Source organism: Falco peregrinus, chromosome 3 (assembly GCF_023634155.1).
Source record: "Falco peregrinus isolate bFalPer1 chromosome 3, bFalPer1.pri, whole genome shotgun sequence".
NCBI classification, from domain to species: domain Eukaryota; kingdom Metazoa; phylum Chordata; class Aves; order Falconiformes; family Falconidae; genus Falco; species Falco peregrinus.
In genome coordinates this window covers 25,685,805-25,711,243 of record NC_073723.1, presented here as the reverse complement: position 1 = coordinate 25,711,243, position 25,439 = coordinate 25,685,805, and the positions used below count along the sequence as shown (strand labels likewise).

General features: G+C 35.6%; 1 protein-coding gene across 3 annotated transcripts in view; it reads left to right on the top strand.

The window, feature by feature from the left end:
* Positions 1 to 25,439, top strand: part of EMC2 (ER membrane protein complex subunit 2) — a 40,888-nt gene that overhangs the window by 5,505 nt on the left and 9,944 nt on the right. For all 3 annotated transcript variants that reach the window (XM_055799152.1, XM_055799151.1, XM_027777604.2), the window contains exons 2-8: positions 551 to 664; positions 3,982 to 4,046; positions 8,344 to 8,429; positions 11,239 to 11,296; positions 22,242 to 22,327; positions 22,501 to 22,560; positions 24,981 to 25,062. In XM_055799152.1, the coding sequence (XP_055655127.1) occupies positions 551 to 664; positions 3,982 to 4,046; positions 8,344 to 8,429; positions 11,239 to 11,296; positions 22,242 to 22,327; positions 22,501 to 22,560; positions 24,981 to 25,062 (551 nt within the window). The remainder of the gene's footprint in view (positions 1 to 550; positions 665 to 3,981; positions 4,047 to 8,343; positions 8,430 to 11,238; positions 11,297 to 22,241; positions 22,328 to 22,500; positions 22,561 to 24,980; positions 25,063 to 25,439) is intronic.

Sequence of the window (25,439 nt, the reverse complement as noted above, 5' to 3'; positions counted from 1 at the left end):
AGGCTCCTTGTTACAGGAGCCTGTAGATTATTTTTGGAGTGGACGTTCACAGCATTTTGCTTACACTGATAAATGTAAGCAGTGATTGAGTTGTTAGTTTTTCTAATACTTCAAGTGAAAAATTATTCACCTGGAGCAGAAGTGCAATTTTAACATTGTTTGTAAATTTAAGGATGAACCAGTCTGGGAGAAGTCTCTTGTAGCCTATTTTTCCTAACCGTGGTTAATGTCTGTTAAATGTTATTAATTATTTGCCAAGCAGGTATAAGGGGTTTTGTACTGCATATGTTACTAACCTGAGACTACGACCTTAGAAGTTGAATTACTTATATTAGAGCATGAGCATGGTTTGTGTGACGTGGATTCAGAGGTCTGGTACCCCCATCTGTTCTCTAGTAGTTTTCTGGTATTAGAAGAAGTCACTTTTTTAGATCTATTGCTCTCTAAACCCATTCTTCATATGTATATTTTCCAGAAATAACATTCAGATTACATTACTATATGGAAATCTCAATATTTTCATTTTATTTTTTCTCCCCTTTGCCCCCAGATATGCGTGATAAAATGAGGAAATGGAGGGAAGAAAACTACCGAAACAGTGAACAGATAGTGGATGTTGGAGAAGAGTTAATTAATGAATATGCATCTAAACTTGGAGATGACAGTAAGTGAACAACCATTATTTTAAAAACTCCAATTGTCTGATTATGTTTTCTCTTTTCAGCCTCTGTTTTGTACTTCTGTGTTGCCTTTCTGTGTCTGCTGATGTTGATGAAATATATATTACTTTCTTAGTCCAGTAGGCTGCCAGAATTCCTATATTTTCTTTCCCAAGTGTGAGCTGCAGTGAAAACAGATGGAAAAACTAGAACTGTTGGTTAGCTATATAAAAAAAGTTAGGTCATTATATTAAAACTTAGCACAAAACTGTTATCTAGCTGGCATTTGATTTTCTGTTTTCAACATGGTGGCAAAAATCGAAGTATCTTTTTATAACGGAGAAAGTTATTCCTTAATCAAGTCATAGATACTGCAAGAATTAATATTAAGGCAGTTTTTATTACAATGTTACATTTGTAATATTATTGTTGAGGGTAAGTCTTAAGTTTCCACTATTCATGAAATTACTCTTTTCAGGGTTTTTTAACTACCTTATACTAATTTAAGTAGACAGAGGCTTGAATGTATGAAAAAGAATTGCTTAGGAACATGTCACGGTACAGCAGCACTCTTATTATAACCATAAATTAAAACAAAGTGCTATAAAGATTGTATAGATTTCTATATTAGCCTCACAGGCTTTTATTTTAATGCTGCTTCTTCTTTTTCCTTTTTTTATAATTTGGGTAATTTAATGTAGATATTCTTTAATACATTTCTCTTGTAGTTCTTTCATTTTATTAGCTGCTGTTGTGTAGTGGATTTTAGCAGCCACAGTAGTACATTGTATTTACTAATAAAAGTTACAGTATTCCATATGATTAACTTGGCTCAGTTAGTTAACTTGTTCACTTAGTTTAGTGAGTTAACTTTAATTTCAAATGCCTAACGTCTTACAATGTTCCAGGAATTAAAATTTACTTAGTAATTTCAGAGACACTTTGGCTCTTTTTTTTATTTTTTTTTTTTTTTTTGTCAGGTGAGGAATCTTTCAGTATTGGGTTTGGGGTTCTGCAGATAGGATTTGTTTTATATTGATGCTTTGCTCTGGTTCTGTCTTGCACCCTCCAAGCTGTAATTCTGTTCTAGAGCCCTTTCCATTGTTAAGGAGCTTGGCCACTACAAATGTTGTATTTTTTTGTATATAGATAGATGGATAATCTACTCAAAGTGTCATGTATTGAAGACACCTCTGTGCGTAGCAGTGAGTTGTGGAGTGTGTGTGTAGATTGAGTGCCTGAAGAAGGTACTGCACTGTGAGGGGGTCTTGCACTGGAGCAGTGAGGAACATGCTTGTTTTTAGACTGCATGGGTAGGCTTAATACACCCAATTGCAAGAGAGTTGTCATAAGTGCTTTCTGCTTTAGGAGACCTTTGAGAACTAACCTTGATTTTACTTTCTTCTCACCATGTTGCTAGTAATTTGAGAACTATATTTTAGTAAGAAGTTGTTGAGGAGCTTGATATTACTTTCAGATTTTACCAATGCTTTTCTGAAACACTGTTCTCTGTAATACAGGCTGAGTCATTCCTTTCTTGTCAGGGTTGAGTTTGTCCTTTTTAAGACATATGTATTTTATTCTTTTATAAACTTGACATTGATGATTCATTAGATAAATTAGCCGCAGTGTTCATGCCGTTCTTAGCAAATGCGTAAAATTATCTGGAATTTATTTACATCTTTGCATTTTGTTTAATATTTTTTAAAAAAAGTAGCATCAGAATGGCAACTGTATACAGTTTTAAAACAACTAAAAAAAAACCCAGAACAGCTATAGTAGGCTTTAGAAGGTAGCCACAGAAGGTGAAGGAGTTGTATATCATGGATGTTAGTCTTGTTGCTTTGTGTAGTTTCAGAAAATACCTGGATATTACAGTGGCTTATTTCAGAATGCATGTAGAAGGGAAAATAATGAATGCAATGGAGTAGATTATTTGGGTGTATCTGTAATTTACCTACTTGGGTAGAAGACATCCAATGTAATTGCCTGGGGGGGGGGAATCATTACTAAGAGTTTTTAAAATAAAAATAACTCATTGACAATTCTGCCTAAGAGGGATACTATTATACACATCATAATTTAATGAAAAGTTGGGATTTTCTAATGGATAATCAGTAGTCCAAAGCTATAGGTTTGGACTTCAAAGTCGAGGAGTAAGACCTGTGGCTTGTTGTTTTTAAGCTTGAAGAAGAAATCTCTAGTACAGCTTAGAACAACACGTCTCCCTGGACTGGTTACTTGATTCTCTTACAAGTGTTCTTTTGCTTAATATCTGACATTAACCTGTGTTAGGGTTACAGTATCAAAGTAGAGGTTTGATCAAATGGGAAGAGCCACTTCATAGACTATGAAAGTATATTATTATTCTGTTTAGAATTACTTAAAAAGACATAATATATAATTTATATCATGGATATATGTTATCTGTATTTTGTCTGTATCTATGTATGTACTTTTACAATTATGGAAAACTTGTATACATTATATAATAAAGATAGAATATATGTCTTACAACTATTTCCAGTGAGGAAGAGGGGTTACAGGCAAATTTATGCCTGTTTTTTCTTCCTTTGTATAGTTAGCAAGAAGTAGTATTTTCTTAAAAAAATAGTGGAAATTCGTATCATAGAAATTATTTTAAAAAATCGGAGAACCTTTGTTATTTTTATTATATATCTTTATTTTTTAAGACATTTGGTTCTGTTTTAGTTCACTGACACACCTGATTGGATTTACATGAGTTCAAAACACTTAGTACTTCCAGTACTTGCATTACATGTTTCCCTCTAACATAACCGCTCTCTTCTGCAACTAGCGTAGCTGCACTGTTAAGTTTTTTTACAGACAAGAACTCAGTAGATAGCCTAGAACAGAAATAATGTAATCTGGCAATGATTTGGAGTTGTTCAACTCCAGGAAGAAGACTATGTTTGTAGGACTTTCAGCAGTGAAACAGTTAAGAGAGATGTGTTTCTTTCTAGCCGAAATGGCTGATCTCCAGGTCTGATCAGAGAGGAAGCCCTAATGGGGATCTGTTTAGAAGACTGCAGCTATAACGTTAGGAAAAGTAGAGAATTAGAGCTTTTTTGCCTTTCAAGATGTCAAAAGGTACTTTGTTACTAAAAGCAATAAAATCACTTAAATACGTTTTTAATTAATTCCAGCAGTTTCTTAAAATGTCCCCATTTCAGTAGTGATCCACAGGAGTAGGAGGGGAAGAATATGCAGACAGAATTAACGAATCTTCTTTACATTTAGGTGTTTCACATTATCTTTAAAAAAATCTGTTATCTGCATTTAATGCCTCTTTTGTGTCTAGTTTGGATAATATATGAACAAGTGATGATTGCTGCCCTGGACTGCAGTCGAGATGATTTGGCATTGGTAAGTTTTCAAGTTGACTTTTCCCTCAAACCTTAAGCTTTCTTTCTGAGTATCTCTTCCAGATAGTTCTTCAGTCAGTTACAGGATATTCTGAACTCCATAGCTTGGACTTGTAGAATATCTATCAAGAAGTACACTGCTGGGAATAAACCACCACCATCTACCTTCTGTAATGTGTAACTTTTGTTTAGACAGATTGTGTCTCTTCCAACAGCCATGAAAATATTTACAGCTACTCTGGTATGGGCTAAATGTCAAGAATAATATTGAGGTTGCCATATTGTACAGACAGTGTTTGTTTATTGAAAACCTATCAAATTATATTGGTTTTTCGAATGTTTTGAGGTTAAAAAGTCCTGTCATGCATCTCATATGTCATGTTGGCTATCATCAAAGAAAGTCATTGACATATTTGAGCAAGGCTTCAAGATGAATAAGGAGCTGGACTGCATAATGTATGAGGAAAGGCTGAGAGATGTGAGTTTAAGTCTTGAGAAAGCTAAGAAGGGATTTTATTGCTGTCTTTGAATATGTAAAAATGGGAAGATGTAAAGAATCTGGACATGAATTTTTGTGGATGTCCAGCAAAAGTGCAAGAGACAAGTTGCAACAAAGGAAATTCTAATCAGGTATTAGGGAAAAGTTTTTAATGGTGGGGTTGATGAACACTTCAGGACAAATGGCACAGAGGGGTTGTGAAATCTGCTTTGGAGGTGCTCACAAGTGGATTAGGATATGGCCCAGCATTCACTTGGAAGCTGGCTCTGTTTTGAGTGGGGATTTGGAGCAGGTGACCTCCTAAGGTCCCTTGCAATCCATATTATACAGTGATTCTTGATAAAAATATTGTTAATGGGTATTTGGGTTTAGTCAACTTGTATGCAGATTTATTTGAATTAAATAATTTAGATAAGTAAGATTATTTGGAACTGGAACACCTGTTTACTAGTTTAAAAATAGAAAACTACTGAAACAAAGCAAAAAACCTAGCTAAGCTTAGCTAATCTTTAAAGGCAGCAACTGAAAAAGGCAAAAATGTGTATTGCTTGAATCTTTTCATCTCTCCTTCACAGAATGCTGAAAAAAACCCCATGGGATCATGAGCTCATCTTGTGCCCTGAAAGCCAGCAAGCTTGAGATTATTCTTAGTAAAAAGAAAGTTATTTTCAGGAGTCCAGGTCTTTTCGTGGGGATTACTCTTCCAGTGCCTTGTTCTCTGTCAGATGGCAAAATACCTCATAAAGTCTTTGAGCTTCATGTGATGTCATTTGGGTGAAACTTAATGGTCTGTGATATACAAGGGGTCAGACCAGAGGATGTAGTTGGGAGAAGGGCAATTTGAAAGTAGGCAGAACTAGACAAGTTTATCTCACATCCCATATGTATATGGTAAAATAGAGTACACTGGAAACTACAGCACAACACTCTGAACTTGTTGTGAACCCACTGAACTTCCCTTTCTTTTGTTCCTCAGAAGAAGATACTGTTGTAATATAGCTGTCTGTTTAAATGAAAACAAATAGACTTACTGTTTAAATAAATATATTTCTCTGTTCTGATTTATATCAAAAACAGTTTTGGTCTTTATTTTCAGGGTCTTTTTAGGAGGACTTTCACAAAATTGGTGAGGGAGCCAGTGTTGAAAGATCAGTTGTGAAACAATTTGTTTTTACTAACCCTGGCAGGGATTTTAAATTTCAGTTTCTGTGCCCTCTAAGGAATATTGCTTGAAATGAGGGAGTGCAACATTTTATATGCAGCTCAGAAAGGAAGTTAAAAACTTCGGGGGAAACTTAGTTGTATTTTTATTTTTTTAAGTTTGATTGATTTATAATAAAGAAGTAGTTAATTCTAACAAGCCAACATTGTATGTGGCTTTTTGCTACAGCTGTAGTCCCAAAGCAGACAAACAGCTTTGGAACTTCTGTTTTTTAGCAGTGAGCTTTTGACAGCTGTGATGCATTTTGCTTAGGGGGATAGGTCTCATCTGCTCCAAATGAGGAGGCTGAGATGGTTTTCAGAGTAATTTATATGACTTTTGTTTTTTCTTTTTCTTTCCTCTTTTTATTACTGTTGTCATCTCAGTCCTGCACAAAATGACTACACATGATGCGTGCCCCTACTGCAATCAGCCAGTTCTTTCATGTGCATGTTTCAGTGCAATCACCTGCTGTTGGCAGGCACTTGCACTACCGGAGTTTCACATTCTGAAGCCCAGGTTTATATTTCTTTGCCTTATGTCAGACCTTTGCAGTTGAAAACTGATGTGATTAAATAAATCAGAAAGCAAATTAACTGCAAATTAAAGTTTCACAAATGAGATTTGCCATTTTAACTGCCGAGTTACTGAGAAAATCTCCAAAGTAGATTATTGACACAGTGCAGAACCAGTCCTCAGTAACATAAATGATTATGGGGATTGCAGGTTCAATTTAAGAACGGGACATTCAGTGCTGCTGAGTCCAGAATATTCTGAAGATATAGCTAGTGTAGTTTATCATGCACTTTTGTGTTTGAAAGTGTTACAGTGAGTTGTTCGTGACTGTCTCGCAGCTTTTCTAGTTACTTTGTGTCTGATGTCTTGATTTACAGGAGTTTACTTTGGCCTTGAGGCTGCTGTGTTTGGGTGAATAATGATTGTGTAGTCAGATTTAATGTGAACAATTGTGTTCTCGTAGTACTCCTGCATGTGAATAGTACTTCATCAGCATTTTACATATTGTTGATGGCATTCTTCTAGATGTAAAAGTCCATCTGCAGATTGTGGAGTTTAGTAGTATTGCATATGTTATAATTTGTGACATTTCAAAATGGGAGAAAAGCAGTGCACATTTTTATACTGAAAATCACTGTCCTTCAGGATTCCCAGATCATTGGGCCACCGGGTGGATTTATTGTCTGCAAAACTTCTTGTTAAAATGTAGAAGGTTGGTGGGATTTTAAAAGCTGCAGTGAAACTACTCTTCTGGAGTTTGATGCAAGTTTTCCTGTCTCTTAAGAATGTTCACAGATTAGTTCAGATGTCATATAATGTGCTGCTAAGTACATGTAGGTTTTTTATGACAAATTTGTTGTCCAGAGCAGCAGCAGTTCTAACCTAGATGTCACTCAAAGTGCCAGTAAACTCTTTCTGTACTAATCCTGAGCCTTTCTGTGTGAAATTGCATTGTTAAGATTTTGGTTCATTGGAAGCCGAGATGATCATGTTGAAGGTAGTCTGTGCTTACTTGAGGCTAAGTGTGAGTTCTTTGATTACTGTTTCCTTTCTGTCTTCCTTCTCTATTTTTTTTGCATCTGAGAATATTTCTCTGTACTGTGCTCTAGCAACATGTTTATCCACAGCAACAGAGACAGAACCTACTAATTTTTACTGATTCTCTTCTGTACTTTTCCTTTGACCAGTGGGTATGATGAGATGGAACAATAGGCCTCTGCTTGAACCTTAGATCTGAATAAGTAGTTTATAAGCTGAGTTGTATAAATAAAAACTTCAGACAGAACCCTCTTTTTCCAGGCTTTTAATGTGATTTAAACCACTGGTCTTTTTGAGAGCCTGGGGACTGTCCTGCATCTCACTGTAATGAGTCAGCTACAAACTTTACAATGCTATCTAGCCGCATTCATGATATGGTTAGAGTTAGTTTGCTCTGGGGAAGTTGTGACTCAGTCCCTCTAACAAACATCCTTTTTCACTAATCCAGAGAAATCTGCCTGTGATGAATTCCTTTTATCCAGCCCAGGTGTCTCATTGATTTCAAAAGTTAAAAGCCATGCCTCTTCTGCCAGCAGACTCAGCCCAAACCAGTGACAAACATTTTCTTTGGATTTCAAAGTTTTATTTTAAAAATAAACACAGAGCATAGTATTAGCATAGTTTGGTCCATTGTTAGATATCCATTTATGAAAGAAGTATCATGTAAGCCCTTACCGTCTTTATTTTGGTTTTTTACTGTCTTGTGTTATTATGAGGCAACTGAATAGACTTCAAGTTTTTATAGTTTCAGAACTGTTTTAGGAGGTTCAATTTTCTAGATAAATATTTCCCATAAGGCCTGACAATCTAATGACCTGCATGGAAGTTATTGCTTAGAATTAGTCTTGTAACAGATAAAGTTTCAGTTTCTGAGCTTGTCTTTGTCAATACATTTCATTGCATATTTCAAAAATTGGTATTCGCTTTCACTCAGAAGTGCCATTTTAGGTTGTTGAATTATCAGCCAAGGAGGTGTTTTTTTTTGTTACATCTTCTGTGTAGATAATTATATTCAAAATACTATTTTTGGTTTTATTTGTATAGTTTTGTCTTCAGGAACTAAGGCGGCAGTTTCCTGGGAGCCACAGAGTTAAACGATTGACTGGAATGCGATTTGAAGCTATGGAAAGGTAAAACCTGAATTAAAAAAAAATTAGTTTCTGTCAGGAAAGGTGTTTTCTATTTCTTAAAAAGGCATTCAGGCACTACAAAAACGTGGCAAAGCAATGCTGGCTGGTTTCTTTATAGAAAATAATGGTGTGCATGATCATATTACAATGTTTAGACACCTTTTTATTGCATTTTTGCATGTATTTTGCAGCGTTACATTTTTTGCAGTCTTCCCATCGGACTTTGTAGATTAGAAATATCTCTTACTTGACAGTATAAGTCACTGTACAGTAAAAGCACCAGGCACTTTTCTGGCAAAGTCTGAGAGATACAAGTTTCATCTTACAGAGCTAAAGCAGCATGTGAAAATCAGTGCCAGCATTTTTTTGCCTTCATTGTTCTCCTATGCTCCTAATTACTGCAGGATGTAGCTCTTTTTCCTTGTTTTCTGAGTGTGGATAAATCCAGTAGAACTTAAGAAGGATTAAATCTATAGCGTTTGTTATAGAAACAGCTCAAAAAATGTATAGAATAGAATGGCAGAATTTAAAACTCAGACTGATCTTTTTGAAATATCCTGTAGAAGCATTACAACATACTAAGTTTAACAGGAATTATTAAAGTAATGAACAGCTTAAAACTTTACAGCTTTACAAGATTGATGACCTCAGGGCTTGACACTGGCCTTTATTGCCTGCCTTTCTCCTTGCGTACATCTTTGATATCAACATTCTGTTCTAAAGCACTTTTCTTGGGTGTTGAGAAGGACTTCCAGTGCCTTTGAATGCTAGGAAGTCTGTTCCTTGCTACATTTTGCATGCAGTATTAGTGGGATTTGGCGCCTCTGGGCCATCTTGATAAGAAGGAATTAGAATTTAGAAGTAAACTCTATATGTTTGGGGTTTTTTTAATATATTTATTTAGGAGATGTTCTTCATGCACTACATTCTTGCAAAATTAACTGTAAAGATGTGATTTGTTATGAGCCACTGATGAGCTTGGATCAAAAAGAGTGGATAACTGGACTCCACAACCACAGGAGTAGTCATACTATCCATATTTCACACTCACTTTGTATCAAATAAACATTCATGAGGAATTTCCATTGAACTTAGCTCTCTTTGTGTCTTCATTGGATATAGGGTAGGAAGACAGTGAGAGAATGGCAGCAGATTTTCCACCATCCCAAAACCTGTTCAGACAGGCAGTTTCCTGATCAGATGATAAGTCTGTTCAGGCTTTTGTGAGTACATGGAAGATGTTTGTGCAGTAGTCATCTTCCACAAAGATCTGTTCCCATGCAATAACATGTGTTGTTCCAGCTATGCAGTGCTATTGCACCATAGTTTTCTGAAGATGCTCATAAAAATTCTTGACAAAATGTCCCAGTTGAGATCCTTGAGATTGGAATATCAGGGGAGCAGAAGCATTAATGAAAGCTAAGGTTTCATCTTCATAGATTTTCTTCAGAAGTCAGAGAAGAAAGAGGCTTCAGCTCTGGGTGCTCTTGAACCTGTTTGCAGATGCTGTAAGCCATGCCCTGAAGAACCCTGTCTCTCTCCACTGATAGTAAATGAAGCCTGCGGAGACTTAGGCTGGATTTTCAACTTCAGAAGTGAGCTTCTTTTAAATTTAAGTGACTTCTAGGATCTAGGAAGGATCCTGTCATCTCCAGCAGGAAGAGGAAACAGCGAAGAACATCCCAGTAGACGTTTGCTAATCATAAGAACAGTATTCTGGAACTTCACACTGTAAAGCTGGGATTATGGCCATCATGTTCAGTATTAAAAAATACATTTGATGTAGTAGCAACTAATAGGGAACATGAAACCAGCATTTTACAGCACGTCTGCTCAAGTCTGTAGCAGTCACCTACTCCTGCTTTTGTGCTTCCTTTCACGTTTGTTCTCTTACCTTATGGTAACTGAACTGGACAGCTGAGCAGTTGTCAGCAGTGCTTAGGGAGCAGTGAGAGTACATAAATAGGTGTCCAAGGTAAGAAGGGGATGTGTAGCATCAAAATCAATCATCAGTACCTCTGAAAAACTAATTGTTGAAATATACATGAAGACACAAAGTGTGCCCTAGTTATGTGGTGCTAGCACAACAGCTGTGTAGTCAGTCAGATGTGTTTTGGATTGAATTATTTCGTATGTCCAGTTTGGGTCATGTACACAGCTGGTTGAACACACAGATCTGTTTCCCAGAAGATTTAAAGCGTTTATAGTGGACAGAGTAAACAGTTATGAGCATGCTTTAAATAGCTGAATTAATAAAACCTATACAGTGATGGTGGAAAACATTTTCTTTCAAGATTTGTGGTATAGTCTAGGGGTGGGCTTTTGTGTGAATCCTCCCATTTTACTGCATTTTACTGTATGGGGCTGCTTATACTTTATAAAATCATAACAGAAGAAACTTACATAAAGTTTTAAATTACAGCAGTGAAGCAAAAAGACATTATTTTGGATGGCCTTTCAAATTTTAAGGTTTCTTTTTCTTGGGAGGGGTGAAAGGGAGAGTTAGGATGTGATGATTTTACCTATTTGGTATAGAAAAAGAAAGAACAGACAGGAGAATATGAAACTGGGTGTAAAATACCTAAGTTGTTGCTGAAACAGTATTCCATGAAGCAGTTATGTATTTTTATAACTAGTGACATAAAATACTGCAGTTCATACAAAATTCTCGAGTGTTACGTATGAATATAGTTTGCTTAAATATATTCAGTATAGATAGTACAGGGGATTTATTAACTCTTGCAAGGACAGTCAAAATGTCAGGAGTTCTGTCTTAGCAGAAATAAATGCAAATGATTTCTTTGAACAGGTATGATGATGCTATCCAGTTATATGATAGAATTTTACAAGAAGATTCAACTAACACAGTAAGTTTAAAATATTTTTCTGAACTGCAGTGGTTTGTTGTTTGAAGTTGTGATTATGTTTTGTGGGTTTCAGTGTGGAAAAATATGTCTGTATTACTGTATTTCCTTTAGTTTCCTAGTATAATAACCTGTGTTACCTTAATTAGAACAAATGAGATTAATTTCATGATGAGAAGGTGTAATATATATAATACCTGCTTAAACATTGAATTTAGAAGACAGGATTATAACTAGAAACCTTTCCAGCAGTCTTGGTAGAGTTTAGTTTGAGCCTTTCAGCTTTTACATTTTTCCCTGAATATTCGCTATTTAAAGGACCAGTACAGCCTGCCATGTGTCTTCTCTCTTCTAATGCTTAATCTTAAAGATTAAGTATGAAAACAGTCAGGTGGTGCTTGAATAGCAGTTATTTTTATGTATTGTCTGGGTGACTTTACTAGCTTTCGAATCAAAATGCTATAAAACTTGCCAATTGTATAAAACAAAATCTGAGACAGACTGTACTTTTCATTTAAGCTTTTTTTGAATACTGGTTGTATAAGCTGCCTTGAGATATTAGATGCCAAAATCAGTGTCTAGGGAAACTTGTAGCAATATATTTTCATGCATTATTTTCCACAAGGATAAAACTAGAAATACGAAGTCAAATTTTTCTGTTGCATGTTGCAAAGTCATTATTAATCATTGTCTGAGCGTATATGTTTGTCTGTATTACTTGATTTCGAGGAACTGGTTCTCTTTGTTGGGCAAACTTCTATTGGGGATGTTCTAGCAGTCTTGTGTAAACCTTCCTTGGTGTGTTTTGAACCTCTGCCTTTCTTCAGTCAGCTTATTTGATGTGGTCTGTTATTCAGGAGGGGAAAACCCACAGAAACACATATAAATGGGCTTCACTAGGTTATGCCAGAGATGGATATAGAAGAAGTGCCATCACTTAAACTAGGTAAACCATTTAAAAAAAACCCCACAAAACACATTAAAAAAAAAAAACTTAAAAAGCAACAACTAAACCCCACCCAAACACACCAAATCAGAAAATTATTTTCAAAGCAACACATCTGAAAATGTTAATACCAAGTTAAGCACTTGGGACAACAGTGGTAGATTAAACTCTGTGTCTTTTAGCAGTGGTAGAACTCATATTTTTTGTGCAAGGATAAAAAGAACTATTTCAATTCTTCAGTCTTTTATTTTTTGCCCTCCCTAGAGCAGTAATACTTAAACTATGTTTTGTGAGACAAGTGTAGGTCATCTGAAGTTGTTCTTTGAAAGTCCATAGTGTTTTTGAGTAGAAGTTTGAGTACAAGGTGCATAGCTGCCTGCGATAAATGGTGGATTTTATCAGTGTATGGCCCAAAGAGTTTCAGAGACACTATCTCTTCAGAGTCATGTTAAGACAAGATGGAACCCATTTGCTGTGAATCCCCAAGAACAGGTCACCTAGGTGCACATTTTACGATGCTTTGCTGAAGCCAGTGGAAAACAAAGCACTGTATTACAATGACTTCTGTAGACCACAGATCTTTGGAGTGTGCATTTTTGGCAATTTGACTGTTCAGCTGTCTCAACATGGCTAACGTCATCTGAGTGGTTTGTGGATGGTTTTATAAAACAAAATTATATATTTAAATAATATGCATGACTGTTACCTAATTTGGATCACCGCCTTAAGAAAATCATAAAGATCTATGACATGATAAAGTTTAGAAGCATAAGATGTAAATATTAGAACAGCTGCATGATCCATTTGATTTCTTAAGATCTGAGAATAGAAGTGGTGTGTGTAAAATGCAAAGCAAAGGTTCCTTGCTCTGTTACGGTAGAATAGGTTGGTTAAGCCTTGCATGTGAAGAGTGAAAGTTAAATTGAAAGTTTTGTTAAATTGTTGTGTACAGATTTCTTTGTGTCTTTTACCTGTTGATTATGCCATGCACACATGTGGCTCCTGTAGGAGAATAAATATTTTAAGATTTTAAAAAAGAAACTGTTGCTGAGTTTGTCCTGGCACTCCTTACCTTGTAGCAATTTCTTCTGGTCTGCTGACATGGAGTTGTTTTTATACATTAAACATTTTGGCAAGTGCTGTAAGTGATACATGGACATTTTTTCACACGAATCATGTAAAAATCATACTTTGCATCAACTGACAGTTTCAAATAGAAGCATGGAAAAAGTTTTTTCAAAAAAACATTTATTTTAGACACCTAGCAGACTTTTCCATCCTGAAAAGTGAACTTTGAACTCAGATTATGTAATGGACACTTACACTTTCAGATGAGGTTTTGTTACATACAAAATGCTGAAATTAAGATAACAGTAATTATTTTATTTCCTTTCTTAGGAGAGAATTCAAAGTAGTCTTTGTTTTTTTTAAAAAAAAAATGACCATTTCTCAGTGTTTTATCTTAGTCTGAGCTTGCTTGCTGAAAAAGGCGACTCATTTGACAATGGAACAATGTTAATACTGTCACTTGAGAGAATGTGTTTCATTTTTCAGAGCATGTAGGCATTGAGTAAGAGCCTGTTCCTTCTCTAAAGATTTTAACAGTAATGAATGAGATGTGACTCCTGTGAAAAGTACAACTTGTGTGCATTTTATATAGGGTAAGAATGGGAACCTTTTCCTTTCTCATCCATTTTGGTTGAAATGAAGGCTTATTAAGGCTGTAGAACATTTTCCATTTTAGAGTCTTTTTTATTAATTAAAATTTAATGTATTCATTTGAAAATCTTTATACTGATGCTGAGCAGTGGCTGCATTGTTTATAGATCTTTAGATAAAGTGCTTAGTTGGTTTCTCAGGACAGAGTAAGAGGGGCATTGTTTTTTTAGCAGGGTTGGTAGAAAGGACTTTTTTGGGGTTTCTTTGCTGTTGTTAATGTATTTCATTGAGAAATCCTGACCTGCTTTGGAGGAAAGCCTTTTAATTAGAGCTAAATATTTTTGTCAGTGAGACCCTTCTCAAGGTGGCCTGTTCCGGAGTGCAAAGAAATTGATGATGAGAAAGGATATAGAGTTCATGTGTACAAGACTGAGATTGGTGTCTAACCCACTCCACTGTCACCCTAGTGCATCTCCAGTTTCTCCTGATTCTTCAGCTCGGCCATCAAGAAGATTGCAGAGCACTTGGCCAACGTCAGGAGAAAGTGAGATAAAGCACAAAGTTCTGCCTTAATTCTAATCCACAGAAAATATGATGTCTTTATAGGGATAATTCTGCTGTTTTTCTTGCTGCTTTTTCAACTAAGCTTTTAATACAACAAGACACCGTATGTGCTTACTTAGCTTAGGCGATGTGGATAATCTTATTAACTTCATGGGTCTAGTAATATGATTGTGTGAACAAAGTATTAAAAATTAGAATTTTCAGAACAAGATAATGTGCTTGGTGAAGCTGTTGTCTTTCAGGCTTTCATAAAATACTTCACTAACTCTTGTTTATGGGGGTGGGCAGGAACAAGTTTCTTCATATGGTAGCATGAGGTTACACTTTTCTGTACTATTTTGATACTCTTTCTAGCCAAGGTGGACATGTTTCAGACAGGCACAGGAGGTTGTTGAGATGCAGATACTAGAAAGGTTCAGAGCAAAATCTTAGTACTTAGTGTCATGTAAACAGGCAGCAATTCTATATTACGAATATCTGAGTTCATTCTTCCTAGTATCTCGTTCTGCCATTGTGCATTACTACCATCTTGACTGTATAGGTAATTTTTTCGCCCAGTTTCTTGTCTCTGCTAAATAAGATGAGAATAATGAGCACCAGGACTGAGCATTTATTTGTCGTATGAACAGTGATAATTCTTTGAAACTCCCGCAGTAGCTGTGAATTCATTTTGAACAGAGACCTCCTGTGAAGTTCTTACAGCTTTTTACATTTACCTACAGGCTGCTTTAAGTTGCAGAAAGGAAAATTGCTCATCAAATGAAGTATCTACTAATAGAGGTAACTTTCTGAGGTGGCGTGTATGTTTCACTAGATATATTGCTAGCACTGCCAGGAAAGATACAGCTAGTCCTCAATTTAAATATGTATAGTGGTAGTTTTAAAGGGAATCAAAAAAGGTAGTTTGGCATTGTATCCGTTGCAGGATGGAGTTGGTGAAATGTGTGAAGAGCTGCAGCTGTTGCTGCAGATAGTCCCCAGGGGGACTGATGGTTCAACTGGAAATGCGCTACATGGATCCTAAAGGAATCTTCTTCTTTTGACAGAGCATATTTTACCTTTGCAAGGGTTTTCTTGTTTCTTGTTCAGTCATGATTGGTGGAGAGAGAACAGAGTGCATTCCAGTACTTTTCCTGTTTTACTTCTGTAAGCGTAGCACTTTTAAATGTTGCTGGAGATTTTGTCCCTTGAAATTAAGTATTTGAGAACATAAGAACAGCTGTTCTGAAGTTGTGCCCCAAGTCCTGTTTCTGACAGCGACCAATAGCAGATGCCAGGAGAGGTGTGTAAGAACAGGGCAATCACAGGTTGCTCTGGTCTGTTCTGCCAGTTTCTCTTCATCTTAATGTTACAGTTTTGCTGTGTCAGAAGTGGTAACTGTTTCTAATAGTTCTCATGAAATGTCTGTGTTGATTTATTTTTTAACTGTTTTTTGAATTTCTGTAAGTTTGGTGTGCATGTGTCTACATCATTCAGAAATTATGAAAAAATCATTATGGAATTTCATAATTTCTAAATGGATTGGGCACAAATCTACACACACACACACCTTCAATCTGACAATTGTATTTGACACTCTTAATGCGTCTTGTTACGGTCGATGGTTCTTTTTCTGTTCACTTTATTCATGCTCATGATTTTAGGGATCTTTTACATTTTTCTTCCTTCTAAGCTGAGAAGTCCCCATCTGTTCAGAAATTCTTGTTGCCATACTGTGCCCTGAAACCCTGGTGAAAGTGTCCTTTCTGTTTGTTTGGGGTTTTTTCTGTATTTGGGTGAGGAAGGAGAGGACAGAACTGCAGTCAGTATTAAAAATGAAGGAGCATTATGGAGTTACACAATGGCAAAGTGATACCACTGATGTGTTTGCTTCTGTATTCTTTTCTGATACTGGAATGATCACAGTTGTTTTTTATTTTTAAAGACCTCTTCTGAACATTGAACTGACGTTCTGTAGAACTGTGTATTGCAACTCTAGCGCCTCCTTCCTAACTGGGCAAATTCGGACAGCTTATATGTGTACTTTCAAGTAGTATTGTTTTACCCTACATGCAACCCTTTTTCTAATTTAAATTTCAGGGGCTGTTTTATTGTGCTGACATACACTGTTGTGAATGCTGTTCTTTGCCGTTGGCTTTTATTCTTTATACTTGTGTAACTCATCATCAGTTAACTTTAGCACATCGCTGTTCATTCCCTTGTTAGATTATTTGTGAAGATGCTGTGCAGTACTTTTTAGCACAGGCAACTGGGATTCTCAGTGCAGAGAAGTCACTGGTGGACAAGAATTCTTTTCTCCTCTATTTCATAACTTTTGACAAATCTGTTTATCCATGTGATGACCTTCCCCTCTTGTGCTGTGGTGGCTTAGTTTCCTTCAGAGATTTCGGCTTCAGAGTGAAAGATCTTGTTGAAGTTATTTTTGAAGTCACAGTTGACTTTACATGGATCTTTATTAACCCACACTCTTAGTAACTCCTTTGGAGAACTCCAGTGGAACAGAAGCCTAACTTTCCTCTGCGTGAGCTGTTCTTACTCTTCTTTGGTGTATAACATTTTTCATGTTTTCCAATGCCAGGCTTTAGCTTTTATAGCTTCTACCAATTTGCTGTGTGCTGGTGTTCGACTTTATGGGCTGTTGTTTATTGGATTCCCCCTAGAATCCTGTAAAGTTACATTCACCATTGCTACTTATGTTTTGACATGTTCAACTCAGCAGCTCTGTGCCTGCATAGATTAATTCGCAAGATTTGGCCCGATTTAACTGTCTTCCATGCCTAACTCTGAAAAAAACTTACATCTGGTAAGAATACATTCATTACTGTGGTTGTATTCAGATTATGTGCTATTTTTTGATGTCTATAATATCTTCCCTTTGTTGTTGTTGTAGATGTTTACACTTGTTTTGATTTGCATATTGCGATTCGAAGGAAATTATTCTAATGTATCAAACTTAGACCAAATTCATATTTTCTGAAGTGTTAAATCCTTGATAAAGACAAATTTTAAAAATTGGAGGAATTTTAAGATGCAAAATGTGATTTAACACTGCAACAGTTATACAGATAGGAAATCGTTCCTTTAATCTTAGAGGTGTCAGTCCCTGAAATTTTTCCTACTAATGCGTTCTTTGCAACCATTAAATTTACAACAATCTGAAGACTCTGTCTTGATATGTTTTACTAATAAAATGCAGAAGTTGATAAATGTTCAACTCCTCACTTCACTTTGAGTCTGCTTAATGCTAATTAAAAAGAATCATGACAAATGGAGGATTAGTTCTTGTGCCAGATTGGGGATTATTAGTCTTTATAAAGAAATAGATTAGGAAGGTTCACTGTTTAATAAGTATGTGACATACTGAAGTACCTTAGTCCATATGATACTGATTATGGTATAAATGTTTCTTTAACATAGCATATATCTTTCAATTAAGAATGCTGGTTTTACAGAATCAGCCAATAACCATTCTAGCGTTTTGTATTAAATGCTGGAAAATTGATAGGAGGAACTCCATGTCATAAGTTCTGCATGGTCAAACACTGCAGATCTTATTGCAGCGCTGAGAGTTTTGTCTTTTGCTTTTGATTTAAGGTGGAAGGAGAAATGAGGTTGAGTTCATCTTGCTCTTAAAAATCTTACTGTTGTGATGAAAAGAACTGAGAAGTTTAAACATTATTTTTTTTACCTTTATGAACATAATTGCTATAACTATTTTAGTATGCTTTGTAGATTTAAAAATTATCTCAGATCTTGTAGTTAAAAGAAGTTTTTCGTTAATATTCTTAGTGGACTTGAAATTAATGATTGAACAGATTTGCACTCTGCATTTTGCAGTTTTTCAGTGTCTTGCAGTAGGTCCCTAAAAGTTAGCTTATATTTTGAAATGTGAGATTTTCATCCAAAAAAGGCCTGAAACATAATAAAACAGATAAAATTGCCTGCTTTTCTTGTATCAGCTGATACTAAAGCAGGTAATAAATCAGATATATGAAATAAATGCTAGGTAAAGTTTCTGTAGAGTTGGTGAGAGTCTGGCTTTCCTTATCAAAAACCTACTTTTTTTGACTCATGAAGTGGTTACTAGTGTTGGCAGTGTTCTGCACAGTAAAGCATTTAGTTTAATTTGATGGAAATAAGTAAAATGTGATGCTATGCATGTAAATTGTCATTAGTTATACTGCTTTCCTCAGGACACTCAGTAAGTATGCTGAGTGTGAGCCCCAGCTCACTGAGGAGGAAGCTGGTACACAGGGAGCTAGATGGGGGCTCAGGGACAATACAAATCAAAATAAGAACTAGAAGTTTACAGCAGACAAAATGGCCCATGCCTTGTTTTCAGTGCAGGCCTTTTCATATATGTTGTTCTTAGAGTCAGATTCTATTTTTAAAAAATACTGATAGTCTTTATGATTAAAAAAAAACCAACACCCTAGGAAATGAAATGGGAGAGTAGCCTGTGAATACAGATAAAAGCAATAGCAGTTTGCTTTTCTGTCTATTTTTTAGCCTGTCTTTATCACTCCTTGGAATCATAGGTCTGAATACTTCAGTTCTAGTGAACACCTATGTGTACGCCTCTTGGCAATGTGGTCAGAATATTTGTGTTATAATTTTATTTATATGATGGAAAAATAATAATAGCTTTAAAAAACCCTACACCCTCACCGACTTCTTCGCAGCTTAAAGAAACTTAAAAAAATTCTGTGCTACTATACGTTTTGTTTGTCCTCTGAATGCCAGCACTGCTTTGAGTGGCTGAGCCTCCTTTTTGTACTAAGAGTTCTTTGTAAATAAACTTATCCTAGCATTTTTTAAGGTTTATTTGAGGGTGAAGAGAGTGCAGATTTCAAGCCCAGATGCTGCTTTACTTTTGGTGATAAAGAAGGTGGATAAAAAAGGAAGTTTTAAATACTCTTTTTCCTCAACTAAGAAACAAGTGTAATTTTGAAGACATGGGATTTGGTGCAGTTTAGAAGCAGATACATTCTGTCTAATGTATATGTAATTCATTTAACTCCTCAATGCTACCATCAGAACATGTTAATTATGTTTAATCCTCTTATCCTCGTTATTTGATTGCATTAGATGATGTGCTTGTTACAAGTAGACATCAGTTTATATTTGTGACTAGGAATAGTTGTAGCTTTTCATAAATTAATGTCTTGAGGTTCCAGTGATTTATGTTACTTAGGAGTGCTGTGGTTAAGGAATAAAGCAGCCATGGAGAAAATCTGTTTCCAGATTCTTTTGGAGGACTGACTTGCATGCGATTGAAGGAGTTGCATTAGAAACAAAAGAGTGGCTTATGTAGACTGTTCCTGTTTGCCCTTGCAAATTAAGTTGGTGGATGCAATGATTGATTTTATATATTAAGCAGATGATTTCAGTTCTCAAGTAGTTTAGTTTTGATCAGTCTCTTGATTTTTTTTTTTCTTTACGTTTTGAAAAATAACAACGGAATTTTTAATCCAAAAGCTACATTTTAAACTAGGTAGTCTGTTACCTGCAAAAAACAGAATATTCTGTATTTGTAAGCCGTAACTGCGTGATACACTCCTTTGGCTGTGCACGCTGTTATCCTCTCTTCCCATTCTTTCGTGTTTCAGGCTCAGTGGGCAGGTCACTGGGCTGTGTATAATGTCAGCCTTGGGTAGTGAGTTTAACTCAGCCCTGGTGTTCCCACCATAGCAAGGATGCTGACCTGCTTTGTGAAATGCTTTGAGACCTCTTCATAAAATGTGGTAGAGAACAATGGTTTTGTTGGGGGTTTTTTTTGTTTAGTAATAGTAGTGATATGATAAACATGTGGGATTATTTTTATATTAAAAAGTAAGTTTAATTGCACTGCTAGCTTTATTTTAAAAACTCAAAAATAAAGAGTGTATGTTGTTGTAGTGATAAATGTGGTCAGCAGTTAAAATGTCCCAAGTCAGTTAGGGATTTTAGCTGGGTGTCTCCCAGTAAAAGTAGAACGATGAATTCACAGGTTGCAGTTTGATAAAGCAGCAGTGGAAAAAATCACTGAGTAAACCTACCACACTGCCTGTGTCCTGATTTGTCTCCTGGTTGTTCTGATGAATTTTCTGTCTGCATGTGCCTTACATTTAAGCAGAAGAGTGAAATATTTTTTCCTCACTTGAGTCATTTTCGCTGAATTTTCGTTGAATAGATGTTTGTGGGGAAGGTGAAGGGGATGAACTCAAAGGAAAGAATTAACTTACAGCTAGTGTTAAAAAGCATTTTTAGCTGTGCTGTTTTGGTAGCTTGAGCTAGTTTACTTAAATGTTACACTTTTCTTCTGGAAGTAATTAATTTGTTCAAATGATGATCAAAGGATAAGAAACAATTTAAGAGAAGATGGTTAAGTTTAAAATACTGTAGAAATACAAGAACTCTTTTGGGATATATGTGACTGATTTTAGGAAGATACATCATGAAGAAACTAATTTCAGAGCTATCTTAAATTCAAAGATCAAAGTTGTTTAAGGTTTAGGTGAAGAGTTGTCCATTCCCGTGCTGTCAAGAATTCCGTAAGGTAATACCCAACTATATAACCTTTTCATAAGATATGAGATGGGATGAGAGCTATGAGGGGAATAAGCAGTGGGACTTCATTACTAGAAAATTGTGCTTGCTTTTTTTTTCCTCTCTTTTCATTAATACTATCTCATGGAGAAATGGCCTGTAAGTGTGTGTGTACGCAGATACATCACGCACACCGGACAGTCTGTCTTGTTGTGTCTGACTACAGTGGTTGTGGTCACCCAGGAAAACAGGGGTTATAGACAAGGCAGGAGGCTGATGGCGTTCATTCTTTGAGGCATGTTATGCTGGAATTTGGTTCTACTTTCATTCTATCAGATTCCTGATCTGGTGGCTTTCAGGCTGGCTGAGATGGAGAGCTGTATGCTCCAAACTCTGTCAGGCTGCTGGGAAGATGTCTGTTTTGAATTACACCTCAAATGTATCTTGACTCACAACTGCTAAAGGTCGGAAAACTGCTTTTAGAGAACTGTAACAAACATACTTCAGAAATCGGAATATTGAAGTACAGAACAATCAACTTAAAATTCTGTGTATTTTTTCTTGTGGTGGTTTGTAACAACTTTTAGGGAGATCAAAATTTAAATATGTTATAATTCTTAAAACTTGTTTTTATATTGTGTATGTTGAAATACATTTTCCACCCACATACGGAAGTACTGCTCAGTTTTGCCATTGAAATGGCTGGTTTGTATTCCCTTTACATTGAAGAGCCTACTTTGTGCTCCAGGAATGATGAGACTTATATTATGAAATTGGTGTGTATTTAACATTAATTAAAGATGGCATTTGGCACTCCAACAACAATCTTTAAAAATGGCTAAAATCTATATACAGTGGCACCCAAGATGCCTCTGGGATTCTCTAAGAGTCACCATCTCTCTTCTGTAGTCATGGATCTTGTGAATGACAAGGTGGGGGTCTTTGGAATGACTGAAGATTAGCATCCCCTGCTGTTTTGTAATTATCAGAATCTGGACAGTCATTTATTTGAATGAAATAATGCATACAGTTTGTGCTTCCAAAGAAAAGCATACATAATGTGATTGTAAGAAGAGGTTTTCAGTCTCTCAGTGGGATGTCATAGGGTATGTTTATAAACTTCAACCTAGCAGTTGCTCTGCAGTGGAATTCCACTGGTATTGAGATAATAATTTGCACAGTCAAATTGCTTTCTTTACAAAAACCCAGGGAATTGTGAGACCCTAATCCTTTATTAATGTCAACCCATAGGCAGCAAGAAAGCGTAAGATTGCCATTCGAAAAGCCCAGGGGAAAAATCTTGAGGCCATCCGAGAGCTGAATGAGTATCTGGAACAGTGAGTGTCTTACAAGAATACGGATTGTGTTTTGCTATTCTGATAAATCTTTTTAATTAAAATGGAATTTGCATTTGATTTACACTCTTGCTTCCATGCTGGTCATTTACAGAATCCCTTGCATATTCTTTCTCGCTTTCCTTTTTTTCCCCCTTCTTGTCTGCTCTATACAGATTTGTTGGAGACCAAGAAGCTTGGCATGAACTTGCAGAACTTTACATCAATGAACATGAGTAAGTTGTTTCCTAAGTCTGCATAAAAACTGTTAAATTGAAACCTACTCTGTGTAAGTCAAAGACCTCAGCAATTTATTTTCAAGAACTTGTGTTAGAAAGTATTCTGTCTCATTCATTTCCAATGTAACAAGCATCAACAGGAATAATTACCAGCCTTATTTGACTAACAAATGCTTTAAAAAGGCATTTGATTTTAAAACAGAAAGGGTTTACTTAATTACCTGTGTTTCAGTAATTTTTTTAAAACCAATATTTTAAAACAAGTGGTTTGAATGTAGCAGGGAACACCACTGATTTCCCATAATTTTTCATTCAAGTGATGTTTTTTACTAGTTCTGGACTTTAAGTTCTTTACTTCTAAAATCAATTGATCATGGCAGCTGATAGTCTGATTTTCTTTTAGCCTACCTCTGCAAGAACTTTTAGTAACCTTTAAAAAAAGCCCAAACCAAAACACAGATCCAGAACTAGAGGCATCTGGTCGCCTGGGTACAAAACCCAATGCAATCAAGAATGCTGAATGTTGTAGTAACTTGCTTATTGGATATTTAATGTTTTGTTAGCTTTTTTTTTATTGCTGTAGTGACAGGAGGAAATCCCAGTGTGAGAGGATTAGCTCAAAGCCTTGGTGCAAGTTTTCTAATATCACCGCATTAATTCTAACCTCCACCCAAAGGCGTATCTTTTTCCCCCCTTTATTTAGTTCTTCAGCCCAGCCTGAATTATATCACATTGTTTCCTTCCTTCCTTTCCAGAGAGTAGTAAAAGGATCTAATTCTCAAGGAAGAAATAGCTGTTCTCAGTGTGATGGAAAAATTGTTCCCCTATCACCTCTTATTCCACCCCATTCTCAAAGAAAATAATTATTAAACTCTTTCAAATGCTGACTTAAGGAATAATCTAGAATTTTGATATCCAGATTTCCATTTGTTTTGGGAAATTCACTAGCCGCTTTTCCAAGAAAATAGCTATTAAAAAAAAAAAAAGTTAGAAAGATATTTAAGCCTGTCAAATCTGTAGGTGCAAAAGTGAATGATAGAGTGGTGCAAACATACATATTTTGTTACTGGGTTTGGGTTGGGGCTTTTTTTCTACAATCTTTTTTACAAAATTGTGTAATAAATCCTGAGAAAGAAATTACTTTTTCTTGTATTTGTCTTGGTCTGTAATTCCAATAAAAAAAAATATTTAGAACTTTCTCCAGTTCATTGAAAGATTTGACAATTCTCACTGTACTTTTATGAGCTTTATTATTATTTTGATGATTAAGTGGGTTAAAAATTCGGGATCTTGCCTAAAAAGCAAATAAAAGTCAATTTTTAAAAAAGGACACAGTTCATCACGTTACTTGTTTTAACATCAGTATCACAAATTTAGTCTCGCTTGTGAAATCACCATTGTTCATATACACACTGAGATATACGAGGTTTATGTAGTCCTCAATTCTAAATTCGGTTATGAGGACTGTGGTTTCCATTTTTGGAGAACGAGGTGGCTGTCCTTTTATGTCAAAATGAATATTTAAAATACAAGTGCGACTGTCATAATATGCACAGGAGAAAACCACAATATATTTATTTTAAGAAATAAGATTTTACAGAATATATGGTGTTACACTGTCTCATAATTGCTAGATTGCTTTTACTCTGACACGAAATATCTATCCACACTGTCGTTATAAACATTGCATCTCTGAATTTTGGAACTGTCATGTGAACTCTGTATAACAGTGCTATCGCATACCTGTAGAACATGCGCATTCTTCAGGAACCTTATTTGTTGAAAGATTATGAAGCTAACATTTTTATAATTAAATAAACCTAAATTTTGAGCTTGACTTCTTAATTCTACCTGAAAGCTTTAGGCTTTTCTATTCAAATGATAAGTTGTTGCCCATTTGGACTGGTATGATGCTATTATTTTCACGTATAGGTTTGAATTTATTTTTAGAACCGTTCTTAGTATAGTTTTTTTTATCTCTCTTCTGTGGTTAACTGTGAGCAGGTAAAGTTAACTGACAGTGTAAGTGCTCAGGTCTGTAGCTTGGTTTGTAGATCTTTGGGTAGCTGAATTTTCTTGCAGGAAAAAAATTAACTATTTTGTAGTCTGAGTTTGCTATCTTATAGTACTTAATGCCTGTTTCTGCTCATCATTTGTTGATTAGAGATGGCACTTATTAATGATACGAGTATATTAAATGCTTTCCATGAGCTGTTCATATATACCTATATATATTTTTCACTACCTATGATGTAAAAATAGTAAATTGAGGTTTCAAACATAGTTTCCTAATTGTGAATCACATGAAGTTGGGGGGGGGGGGGGGAAGTAACACTTCTTTTATTGTGCTGTAAAGAAACTGAAGCAAAGAACTGTATACTCTGTTTCATTTTGTCACTGTGTTTTATATTCCTCAGCTATGCAAAGGCAGCTTTCTGCTTAGAGGAGCTTATGATGACTAATCCACACAACCACTTATATTGTCAGCAGTATGCTGAAGTAGGTATCTTCAGAAAAATCAATTAAGTTTGAATACATTTCCTTTTTCTGTGTTACTGAAGTGGTGAAAATGGAATAAAAATGGTTTATTTAATTTTTCCCTAGGAGATTTAAGCGAGTACACAGAGGATGTTAACATCTCATAGAACTTAATATGTAAAGAAAACTTTCTTACTCAGTGTGACTAAGCTACGTATAAGAGTAAGGACAGGAATAATTGAAGATAAAAATTTGTTTTAAATGAGCTATTCCTGTTGAAGTGTGTATGTACTTTTCAAATTCAGTGCATGAGAATTTAAACTTTTTCACAACAATGCTGCCTGGGAGGTTGGAGCCAGATCTTGGAATCCACACAGATTTTGGCTGAAATCTACGGG